This window comes from Macrobrachium nipponense, chromosome 2, assembly GCF_015104395.2.
Source record: "Macrobrachium nipponense isolate FS-2020 chromosome 2, ASM1510439v2, whole genome shotgun sequence".
Lineage (NCBI taxonomy): Eukaryota > Metazoa > Arthropoda > Malacostraca > Decapoda > Palaemonidae > Macrobrachium > Macrobrachium nipponense.
The window spans coordinates 136040325-136053612 of NC_087201.1; the positions used below are offsets into that span (position 1 = coordinate 136040325).

The window sequence follows — 13288 nt, forward strand, 5'->3', positions numbered from 1 at the left end:
GGCAGAAAACTTGAACACTTAACTTTACGAAACACATTAAAAAATGACAGGAAACATTAACACTAAACTTTACGAAACACAATAACAAATGGCAGAAAACGTTAACACTTAACTTTACAAAAACTTAAAATTAAAAATTTTTTTTTTCTTCTTTTTTTTTATTTTTACATTTTTTTTTACTTTATACTTCACGTTTTTTACAAAATTTAAACTTCTTCACCACCAAATGGATGCCAGTCTGTTCATGGAATTTATCAACCCACCCCCGAGAAGCCTTGAAGTCTGGTGTTGCCGTCGATGTCCCTTCTCCCCTGTCATCTTCAGCCTGGGCAATCAAATCGCCAAAAATAGCGCTGGCCTTCTGGCAGATTGCCGTCTCGGTTACTGTATTGCCAGCGATTTCTTTGTCCTCAATCCATAGAAGAAGCAGCCTCTCCACCTCACCATGTATGTGGCTCCTCTTGTTGGACAAAATAGTCACGTCCGTGGAAGGTGCAGCTGCTTTGATGGCTTCCTTCTGCTTAAGAATGGTGCCTATCGTCGACGGATTTCGGCCGTATTCCTTAGCAATCACACTCAACCGCATGCCAGCCTCATACTTCTTGATAATCTCCATTTTTGTTTCCATAAAAAGCATCCTCTTCTTTCCGTGAACTTCAGCAACTTTCTTGGGACCCATGACTATATGTACGTAACTAAGTTATGTAACTAAAGTTCTCACACAACACAATAAAGTACAAAGTGAAATCACTAACACGAATTTACATTAACAAACGAAATTGTATATGAACGAACTAATTCGGCGTGCTTATGATAACGATGCTGCTACCGAGTGGCCAAAAAACACCTTTACATAGAGCACGTTGGGAGAGATGCTGACCAATAGGAGAGCAGGATCTTTTGGCAGTGACTAGCATCAGGAACCAATGGGAGAGCGGGAGGATGGTGGCGATTCTACTCAGTTGGTGGCACGTGAGTTTTAAAATTGTTCTCGGCAGTCCGGGCGAATCTTGGGACTTTACAGTAACACCCTTTTGTAACCTGAATTATTTTTGTATGTAGAGGCAAAAAAATCTTTGTGTTTACTTTCGTAACTTGAATTTTTCGTTAGTTAGGACTTTCATATGTCGAGGTTCCACTGTATCAGGGATCTGGTCTTGAGAAGAGAGGAACTAAAATGAGGTTCATTCAGGAGAAGATGAACTGAGCACGGACAGGGACTCCCCATGGAGTGGACTTTGGATGCACAGGTGTGCAGCGATCTATGGAAGTTATGGGGAAGGCTGTTCATAGATCTGTTCATGATATCAAAAAACCATCGTCCTTCATTGTTCTGCTCTCTGATTGGCCAAATCTACACATTCAGCATGGTCAGGTAAGTGTTGAAAAATTCATGTCTCATCTGAATTTGAAGATGGCTCTGATTGCCCCATTCTGGTCAAGAAGAGAACAGTTTCCAGATCTCCTTTCTCTGCTAATAGATTTCCCGAGGCTCCTACTGCAGAGACCAAAGCTTGTTAGACAATGACATTTCCACTGATTTCATCACAACCTATCCACTCTTGGTCTAACAGGGTTCAGACTGTCTAACTCCTTGTCAGAGCAAAGGGTTTTTCAAAGCCAGCTGCAGAAGCAATTGTGAAGTGTAGATGAGTGTTCTGCCAGGGTCTATGAGGCAAAGTGGGTAAATTTCCACAGCTGGTATAGAAGAAATAACATTTCTACTTCTCAAACCTCTGTGATGGAAATTGCGGATTTTCTTCTTTTCCTTAAGCCAGAAAGAACCTTATCTACATCAACCGTTAAAGATATAGCATGGAACCAAGACATATCTGACTCAATTAGATCCTTCAAGACTACAAAGAACCACAGAAGGATTTCCATGTCTTGGGCAAGGGTACTTGTTTTTTGGTTTTGAGAGCCAACGGATAATTCCTTGGATTTCATAATCTGTATTCACTTTGTAGCATTCTGAATACCCCTTTGCTACAGAGCCCCCACTATGTAGAGGAGTTTAACAACTATACAGCCAATACGGTTAAGTTGAACGCCAACCAGAGGCCGTATCTTCCTGCAGCTGCTCTCTTAGCAGGTAAGGGTACAACAAAGCACTTTGCAAGTGCTAATTATCTTCCATGTTCTTAGATTTTAACTTTAGAACATAGGATTTTCAATGTGCCCATTAATCCCATATGGGTTTCAGCTATGTAATTACTTGGTAAGTTTCTTATAAAACATGACATTTTTATAATAAAATAAGGTTTTATATATATACTTACCAAGTATTTAAAGAATCAGAGCCCTCCCTCCTCCCCTCTTATGAGCATAGGACATAAACAAATTGAACTGTTCAGCTGTGTTATACCCATCCTTCCCAAAAGTAGGCGAGGCAGTGTATCCTACATGAAAACAAAAGAAGCGCTACTGCGACTTTCATATTTTAGCTGCCATGCAAATTGAAACTATAGCTATGTATGTAATTACTTGGTAAATATATACTACATATATATAATTATATATATAAAACCTTATTTTATTATAAAAATTTAATTTTGATCAAGTCCTCTAGACACTTCCAAGCAAGAGAAAGCCACATCTGTTGCTTGGAATCCTGGAAGTTGTGCTCAAATGGCTCTCTGGCCCTCCATTTGAGCCCCTTCATTCCTCCTCTCAGGGATTTAACCAGAAAGACACTATTTGTAATCGCTGGCTACAGCAAAGAGGATCAACGAATTACGTGCCTTCAGTAAGACAACTGGTTTTACGCAAGGGGATGCTGTCTGCTCATTGAAACTTGGTTTTATGGTAAAGAATGAAACCCTTTCCAACCCCTGGCCTTATTCTTCTACGATCAAGAATTTAGTTGATATCCTGGTACCAACGGACCAAGAGAGAGAGTTCTTTGCCCAGTTAGAGCACTTAAACTTTACCTAGATAGAACCAAGGGGATCAGAGGACCCTTTCAGAATTTTTGGTATTGTGAGAAACCCCATACATCTGATATCTAAGAATCCCTTGGCCTCCTTTCTAAGGAGTGTTATCACTGAGCCATGCTCAAAGAATCAAGAGAACAATCTTCAAGTTTTTAAAGTTAAAGCTCATGGCATTAGGGCAGTTGCCATTTCACTTGTATTTAAGAAGAAACTGTTGCTCTCCACAATTCTTCAATCAACTTGCTGGAAGTCAAAATCAGTGTTCGCCTCCCATTATTCACGCGATGTGGAGACAGTACGTATATAGTAACTGCAGTATGTTGGGCCCTATTGCTGTGGCTGGCATGGTATTGGGTGATGAAGATAGGGAGTAATTTTTCTAGTGCCCTATCTCCTCACCTTGTTTTAGGGTGCTGAGTTTTGGGAAGCCTGGTGGTAGTACTATGTATCAGGAGTACCCACCAGTCATTGGTTTTTATAGTTGGTGTTGTTTTTTGGTGTGGTAATAATCATTTCTGGTTGTATTTTGTGTGCTGCGCCAAGGGCAAGGGCATTTGTTTTTGGGCCATTCCTTGTCAGCCTTCCAAGTACTTCTTGGCTGCAAGGTTTCCCACAGAGTAGAGGCAACCCTTGGCTTTACTGCCATCTCTATAGCTACCTTTCTCTTTCAAATTCATCTCCATACTAAATTTTTTTAATAGAACATGTCCATGTATCCCACCTCCTGTCAATGTAGTTACTTGGTAAGTTACTTACTATATGAAATTACATTTTTATTAAAAAAAGGTTTTATATATATACTTACCAAGTAACAAAATTATCAAAGCCCCCCATCCCCCAACCTCCCCTCTCATGGACATGAAGCACAAATGAATGGGCTTTCCAGCACTGTTGTACCTACACTTCCCTGGATGTGGACTGTGACTAATTACCCACACCACAAACAAAAGCACGCTTCTGCTAATTTTCAAATTTTGAACTGCCAATAGAGTAGAAACTAATAACTACCGTATGTAGTTATTTTGTAAGTATGTATAGAACCTTATTGTACAATAAAAATGTCATTTTTAAATTATATAGACTATATTTGTATCATGAAGCAGTCAGATTTACTTTTTTTTTATTTGCAGGGATATTCTTCTCTTAGAAGTTGGATTTTTAACAATTTTAGTGGCACCAGTGAGTCGACGTGGGTGGTCTGAGTATCGCCCGAGAAACTTAGTCACAATGTGGTTACTTAGATGGGCCCTGTTCAGACTAATGTTTGCCTCAGGCGTTGTTAAACTACAGAGTGACTGCCCAAGTTGGTGGGGATTAACAGGTACAGTGTTGACTTTGATTAACAGTCTATTATAAAAGCCTAAATAAAAGGTATGTGATATTTAAGCATACACCATGCAATTGTAACCAGTCTAAATCTCATTTAGATTGGTTTTAATGGGAAGAGATCATGTGCTTTATATATTATACTACCAATCCTTCATACACTGAACACTCTCCTTAAAGGGGGTTGGAGTATATTCCTAGTCATAGTACAGAAACCTGAATGTCTACATGGAATCAATGATTGCCTGCCTATTAGAGCTTCAGTCTCACAGCATGCTAAGTTTTATTTTTGTTAGAACTAGACTCATTTTCTTATAGAGATAATAGAGGTATCACTATGGATTCAGATTCCTTATAAAAGTTTTAATGTAATATTTATTTCAACACAATATCCATTATGAACTTAACAGTAGCCTTTCTGTAGTAGCAGTCAACTCCAGACATGCTACAGAAGTCCCTCTTTCCACCTGATTGTGAACCTGGTTCCAAAACCACCTCATTTGCTGCAGATCTGTTGACCAGTCAGCAACTACAGTCTCATTCCACAGTATTCTCCCTCAGAATGCTTATTATGTATTATTTCCTTATAATTTTTTTCTCAATTATTTTAACCTTGATTTTTATACTGATAGTATATATTATATGTTCACCAAATATCTTATTTTGTTCATATGCAGAACAAACCTTTGGTCTTATCAATAGGAAAATCTCTGAGCACCAGCAAAGATTGTATAGCAAGGAATCTGTGAGATCTGGGAACTCCTGCACGTACGAGGTGAGAGCTGGTCAGAGACCGTGCATTGCACTCCGTGACACGTCAGTCTTTTTTTTAACTGCCGTGGAGAGTAGATGCTATCACTTTTGCTCTCCTTCCAAGCCAGTTGATTTGTGCCCATTTTCTTTCTTTGTCAGTGTGTTTATTATGTGAGTGTTTCTGTTTCATAGCAGATATTTCTTGGATTGTGTATATTTTCACTGGCCTGGACTTTGTAAAGACTTACCTTTCAGCAGCTCTGTGGGTACATTATTCTTAAACGGACTGTTCACTTGTTGCTTCAGCTTAGCTAGCTCCTAGCTGTCTTTTTTTGTTAAATTTCTCTTGTTGGTGATTGTGTATAAGCTTAGCATTGCATGATCAAGTCTGTCATGTGGAAAATAATGGCAGGCAGTTGGGATCAGCACTCTTACAACACCAATTGGAAAATGCTTGTCACTTGCTTGGGCTGGTACAGTTAGGTCTGTAGACTGCTTAGAAAGGTTTGCAACAAACTAGGCACCTTGGCTTCAAGCATAAAGTGGAGCAAACCTAAGCATGAACTTGAGAAGGTCTGAAAACCATACTTCCTGTGGCCACAGTGGAGCTATTAGAACTATGTGTTAATGGATTGGCAGAGGTTCTCCAGAATCTGTCTTATCTCAGGAAGGCAGGAACTACAAACTAACTCACCACTTTACCAAGCTGTGAAGTCTGGCAGAGCAGTAATTTTGCAGCATAGGATGTACTAGATGTGTGATGAATATTCTACCATGAGCACACCTTACAGTTTTCATAGATTGCTGCACATTTACAGGTTAGAAATCACTGGAACAAATGAGGGATTGTGAGTGATGTTGAAATCTCCAACCATAGCAAGACCCCAACAAGACACACATTGATGAAATTTTGTGCCTCCATTCCGTGGGAAGTGACTGTGGTGAGGTTGGCCAGCATTAACCTCACCATCTTGTTGAACACATGGGATTGGAAGGCTGTAGGGCTAAAAAAGCTACTTTAATCCCAATAGGTGCTTGGTTTCATGCATTTCCTATGAAGATCATCAGCCAAAAGCTAGCAGTTCCAGTGCATGGGGCCCCAGCCATTGTTTGAAGAATCTGTGAATGATAGTACTTCTCGAGGAAGTACAGTCACTACAGTATTTGTGGGGGATGGACACTAGGACCCCCCGCCCCCTCAAATATTTAAATCCAGAAATACTCAAACCCCTCTAAAAATGCTTATACATGACTTTTTTAGTAGTTTTTTGTAGTTTTTCACAAACTGCATTTAGTCACGAAAATTATATGAAAATACAGTACTAATTTGTGAATATTTCTCAGTAAAAAATACCATGCACAGGAGAATTTTTTGCGAATAATAGGAAAATCCGCAAATAAGTGAGTCCGCGAATAGCGGGGATCAACTGTACCTGACTTACAAATTAATTACGTTCCAAATGGCCATTCATAGTATTTTTAATTTTTCATAAGTTGGTTTCTAATATGTGCTTAATTTTTGTTGGTTTACATTCGCAAGTAAACTCAGGCATCCTAGATAATACTATTTTCACTGTAGTTTTGAATCATGCAGTACTATAAAGAATTACTTGGGATGTTAGAAAGGTAAAAAGAAGAAAATTAAATTTTGATTCATGCACCATTTAAAATTTAGTATTTATTCCATGCTTAGAAAGGTATGAATTTGAAGAAAATTTAAGAAATTCACAAAGTAAACAACACACACCAAAATCTGTTGACAAAAAGACATATTAAATGTTTCTTATGGGGAGAGAAAATATAGAAAATGGGAATTCACCAAAGAATGAATTTAATTGGGGAAGACAAAAGTGAGTAGGAATATCTTATGAGTATGAACGAGTATTCTCATGACTGTAAGAAGAATACATGGTACTTATTTATGAAAATACTCAGGATAATCATGGAAGGGGTTAATGGGACAGGTTCCTCTTTTCCCTGTTTTTTATTTTTCCAAAAAAAAAAAAATTCTGACTAGCAGAATTGGTTTGCAGAGCAAAATATTAACTTACAGGTGGCAAAGGAGAGTGCTCCAAACATAAATTTAACTTGTGACCCTGTTTGTTTGTATCTCTTGAATGTTCATAAGTAGGGTGGTGACTGCACAAGGAAAAGGACCTCTCCCAGAGAAAGTTGTGTTGATGTTGCCACTATGACAGGACCTTTGCAGGATGAACAGGAATGTATCTAACTTTCTTACAGCAGATAATTGTATATTTAAAGATCTCAACCTGAAACTGCTATGGGGAACCAATTTCTCTAATGAGTTCCTGTGTCCTGGAAGCTTTTCCCACTGGTTTGCAGTTGGGGCATGCAACCCTTGGAACTCCCACACAAGAGAGAGAAGTCTTTGTATTCTCTGTCAGATGATATTTCATAGTTCAGTGCAAGGAACTCTCCTGTGTTCTCACATAGGACTTAAATTACATTGGAGGGGTTGATTTGAGAAGGAGACCTACTTACAGAAGTAGAGCTGGTGACCTGTTTCTTGCCAGTGGTACCAGAATTTCCATAGACAGGCACTAGTAACTCAAGAATTCAAGGATAACTCATCTCTGATGTCCCTGGCTAAAGGGAGACTTTTGGTCATTTCTCCTGCCTCCCCTGCTTGTCCTGAAAAGGGATTAACTGTATCCGTGGAGTTGATTATCTACTATGTATTGCATGATAAGATTTCTTGAATAGAGTCCAAGTAAACTTGACTTTTGTATTGCATGATAAGATTTCTTGAATAGAGTCCAAGTAAACTTGACTGTTGCCAGTACATTGAAACAGATGAAGCAGACACATCAGCAGCACATTTCAGGCAGCCTCTCATGGTACAAGTGTGAGGTGAGGCCAAGTGAATACCTAATGGTGACAGCCACTGCAACGAAGACGAGGGTCTCTATTGAGAAAGCACATAAAGACTGACAGCCCTCTTTGGTATGCTTTGACAGGTACATTGAGGTATAGTAGAGCCCATAAAGATTGGCAGGCCTTACCTAGTTTGCATTGACAAACATGCTGAGATATAGTGAAAGACTCGCCAAATACACACAAAAACACAGTGCAGTAAAAGCCACCAGAATGCAAACTAGAAAAAATAGTATAGAGTATCAAATTGCTATTGTATAGAAAAAACAAATAATAATGGGAGTTATAAATCCAATCGAGTGAAAAAAAAATCCATAAAATCAGCAGTTATGGGAAGCAATATGAGTACTGTAATTGGAATAATAGCAATTAAAGTTGAAAAAACCCTACCTAGAGTTAAATCTAAGGCTCTCGAACCTGGGAAAGAACAAAATTCTTGAATAAAAGTGTACCAAAACTAATGATATTTACTTTTTCTACTGCTCTACGTATTATGATTAAGTAAAATTAATTGGTTGCTGCTGACAAGAAACCAACTCTAAGCACAAAACCATAAAAATGTGTAAGACTGGAATGAATAAATCTGTAAAAGAGCTAAAATCTCAGGATGTTTAAATAGCTAATTACAGTACTTACATTTAACTGTACTTTACAAAGTCAACAATCCAGAAGGACAACACCGAACAATTAACACTCTAATTTTAGATACGGCTCTTATTACACTTGAGAGCATGAAGAAGCAGTAAGCCTGAAATAAATGATAAGTAGATGAAGAAAATGGAAAAACAGTTGGAAATGAGCATTGGAAAAAGTTATCCTGCTTTGAAATAAGCACACTGAGGGAACAGAGAAACATGGCTGCCAGCACCATTGTAGGCTTATGAAAAGTGAGGAAGGAAATTGAGAAATACTTGAGGGCGACTTACGTGAACATGCAGAGTGGGACTTCCAAACTTTGTTACATGGAACATATTGACCCTGGGAACAATTAGGGATGAAGTCAGGCTATATAAGATTGATGGACATTGTAATTAAACAACCAAAATTTGGAAGAAAATTATTTCCTCATGTAAATTAATTGCATCCAGTCAAAATTCCTGATGGTTATTCACAGGTTTGTTTAACCTCTGCAATAAGTAAGAACACCACTTTTCTTCCATGGCCTCAGGATCCATCAGATGCTTGCTTGTTAATAGCAGATTTTCTGGAAATTGGGAATAAGGTGTCTAGGAATATGTTTAGAATAAAAATGTGGGCCATTATAAGTATGTAATAGGATTGTATAAAAATTAATTTTTTGAGAGAAATTACTGGTGGATTTTTAAACTACTACTTTTGTATCTTAAATGCCAGTGTTTGTACCCTTATCATGAATAAGTTACTCATCTTTATATAATGTAATTGTTATGATGATATTTTTATTTTCCATGATTGTAGCATAAAATATGGTTTTTGTGTAACATTGTTTTTGTTTAAGGTCCAATATTATAATCTTCATACACTTACTATTTCCTTTTCAGCACTGACAGTTCATTATGAATCCCAGTGTATCCCAACACCCTTGGCATGGTATTTCCATCAGCTTCCTGTATGGTGGAACAAACTGTGCATTGTGGCAACCTTCTTAATAGAGATTCCTGTACCTTTCTTGTTTTTCAGTCCTGTGCGTTCTCACAGAATATTTGCATGCTACAGCCAGGTAAGTAAAGTGCTGCTGTTTTGTATGTGAAAATTACATTTTTCCACTCAAAAATATTTCATTTTATGAAGATGAAAATGTACTTTTTTGTGTTGTGAATTTAATACAGAAACATTCAGATCATTACTTTATATATGTTTCATCAGCAACTTCATCTTATCAGTCTGTTATATTTCTTTAGAATTAAGTATTTCAAGGTCTTTGAGTGTATGTATATTGTCTATAAAAATTGGATTAGGAGCTTACCTTTTTGTGTATTTTTTTACAGATTCTCTTGCAAGTGATGATTGTTTTTACGGGAAATTACAATTTCTTCAATTTGTTGACACTTACTCTTTGCTTATCTCTTATGGATGATGTTCATTTAGGCTATCAACATGGTGAGTTTTTGCTTCTCAGTTTTATTTTTATTTTTCCAAGTTAGTAGTAAGGAAATACAGGCAGTCCCCGGTTATCGGCAGACTCAGTTATCAGCGATCTGGTTTTATGGGGCTTGTCTAGCCCCATAAAATCGATGACTTATGGCGCCATAACGGGACAAATTCCGGTTATCGGCGACATAAGGGTGCTTATTGCTGATAACTGGTTATCGGCACCATAAATGCCATTATGGCACCATAAATAATTGAGTTTCGGTTAATGGCAGTTTTCGCTTATCGGCACACTCCCAGGTATGGAAACCCGCCAATAACCGGGGACTACCTGTAAACAGTGTTTCTATTTTAAAATCATTATCCAGTCCAGCTGCTAATATATCTGTAAAGAAGGTGTATTAGTGAACATAGTATACAAGAAATACTGTACGTACATACGTACGTATGTAGTATAAACTGTGGAAGCTTACCTTTCGAGTGAGGCTATCTCCGAAAGTGGCGACAGAGGAGGACAAACGGCAGATATGTATGTACACTTAACTTTACGAAACACATAAAAAATATAAGGAAAACATAAACTAAACTTTACGAAACACATTAACAAAACTGTAACACTTAACTTTACAAAAAACTTAAAATTAGATTTTTTTTTTTTTTATACAAAATTTCAACTTCTTCACCACTTTCAACTTTCTGTTTTTTAGTATCACTTGGTTCTTCCTTTTTGCTTACTACTACTCATACTAAAGGCCTCTTTAAAAAAGAACTATCCAAGGAAGATTACTTCTGCCTACTTTTGATAAATGTTCCTGAAACGACTCAGGCAAACGTCATCGAACTGTGCAAGCATACGACCTGTGTAAGCCTTTTCGGGGTGTCTCTTTTCTACGAATGATTGCACTTTATGAAAAACAGCTAGAGCATCCTTTATTTCTGCCGTTGTCATAGAGTCGTCGTCCTCCTCCTCGCCGCTTCTAGAGAACTCCTCTTGAACGATGATATGTTGCATGGCCACCAACTCCTTCAGGTCATCCGTCGTAAGCTCCTCTTGGTGTTCCTCGAGAAGGTCATTGATGTCGTCCTCATCGACGACCAGCCCCATGGACTTGTCGAGTGCAACGATCTCGTCAAGATCTGGTTGCGAGACAGTTACAGGATCGTCAACTGTTCCTGAATCTGCAGCACCAGCTTCGCCCACGTCGAATCCCTTGAAGTCTCGGGCAGATACGGCATCAGGCCAGAGTTTCCTCTTCGAGGAATTCAAGGTTCACCTCGAAACCTCCTGCCAAGCTTAGTCGATGAGTCGGATGCATATGACGACGTCTAAATGCTCCTTCCAAAATTCACGCAAGGTGAGGTTTGTGGTATCAGTGATGTCGAAAAACATCTTTTGAAAAGATGTTTCGTATACAGCTTCTTGAAGTTCGATATCACTTGCTGGTCCATGGGCTGCAGGAGAGGGGTGGTGTTAGGTGGAAGATAAAGAACCTTGATGAAGGAATACTCCGCTAGGATATCTTCCTCAAGGCCAGCAAGACATTTCAGAGGGAGGTCCAAGAAATTCTTCACTGTCGGGCCGAAACACAGATTCACCCACTTGGTGAACAAAAGCCTCGTTACCCAGGCTTTCGCATTAGCCCTCCACATCACTGGAAGCTTCTGCTTAAGCATTTTGTGGGCCTTGAAGGCTTGAGGAGTCTCGGAATGATAGACAAGTAGGGGCTTTACCTTGCAATCCCCACTGGCATTGGAACAAAGTGCGAGCGTAAGCCTGTCTTTCATAGACTGATGCCCGGGTAGCTTCTTCTCTTCCTGCGTGATGTACGTCCGACGAGGCATTTTTTTCCTAAAAAGGCCAGTCTCATCACAGTTGAAAACTTGCTGAGAACTGTAGCCTTTGTTGATCATATTATCGTCGAACGTCTTTTTAAAGGCTTCGGCTGCTTTCGTGTCCGAGCTGGCCGCCTCCCCATGCCGCACCACCGAATGGATGCCAGTCCGTTTACGGAATTTCTCAAACCCCCCATCGAAGCCTTGAAGTCTGGGGTTGGCGTTGATGTCCCTTCAGCCTGGGCAATCAAATCGCCGAAAATAGCACTGGCCTTGTGGCAGATTGCAGTCTCCGTTATCGTATCGCCAGCGATTTCTTTGTCTTTTATCCAGACAAGAAGAAGCCTTTCCATTTCATCGTGCATGTGGGTCCTCATGCTGGACAAAATAGTGATGCCCTTGGAAGGTGTAGCTGCTTTGATGACATCCTTCTGCTTAAGGATGGTGCCTATTGTTGACGGATTTCGGCCGTATTCCTTGGCGATCACACTCAATCGCATACCAGCTTCATACTTCTTGATAATCTCCATCTTCGTCTCCAAAGAGAACATCCTCTTCTTTCCGTGAATTTCAAGTTTCTTAGGACCCATGACTACGTATATACTGTACGTAATTATGTTATGTAGTACGTATACGTATGTAGTAAAGTTTTCACATAACATGATAAAGTATACTACAACAAAATCACTAATAAATTTATGTTAATAAATTAAATCATTAGAACGAACGAATACCGCGTGCGTACGATACTGATGATGCCGTGAAGTGACCGAAGAAGCACGCAGCAACATAGATGCATCATGGGTGGGATGCTGACCAATAGGAGAGAAGGATCTCATGGCGGTGACTAGCATCAGGAACCAATGGGAGAGCAGGAGGATGGTGGCGAGTCTACTCAGTTGGCGGCGCGCGAGTTTCAAAATTGTTATCGGTGGTCCGGGCGAATCTTTGACTTTAGAGCCATGAAATTTTTCGTATTTGCTTTTGTATCTCGAGTTTTTCATAAGTTGAGCCTTTTGTATCTCGAGGTACCACTTTACTTATATTGTGGCTTAAAAATTAGTTTTTCAGTAACTTTGGAAACCACAGCCTGTAGTTACTGCAGTTTGCAGATATGCCACTCTTTGGAACAGGCACTGTATTACTGAGTTTGCGCTTATCCGCAAAGATCATCCAGAATTTTCTTAACATCCCTGGAGCAAAATGCAAATTTTGTAAGAAGAGGTTCAGGATGACAAGTGTCAGGAGGAGGGACATCCTCAGCTGATTGCTTAGCTTCAAAAGCTTGATGGATCAGTTCAGCTTTTTTGCTAGGGCCAGTAACCAATCTACCATCATCTCTTAGTTGGTGGAAATGGAGGGCAAGCCTGGCCCAAAGATAGATGATGTCAATTTGGTTCACCACAGATGGGGCTGAGTAATTCCTTCAAGTTTCCTCTTCAAGAAATTATTGTAATTTCTCATGGCAGTATAGTAAG

The 13288-nt window shown here is 39.2% G+C and overlaps 1 protein-coding gene across 1 annotated transcript in view; it reads left to right on the top strand.

The window, feature by feature from the left end:
• Window positions 1-13288, top strand: part of LOC135221020 (lipase maturation factor 2-like) — a 77431-nt gene that overhangs the window by 16783 nt on the left and 47360 nt on the right. The window contains exons 3-5 of the mRNA XM_064258741.1: window positions 4064-4254; window positions 9428-9606; window positions 9875-9986. Coding sequence (XP_064114811.1) covers window positions 4064-4254; window positions 9428-9606; window positions 9875-9986 — 482 coding nt within the window. The remainder of the gene's footprint in view (window positions 1-4063; window positions 4255-9427; window positions 9607-9874; window positions 9987-13288) is intronic.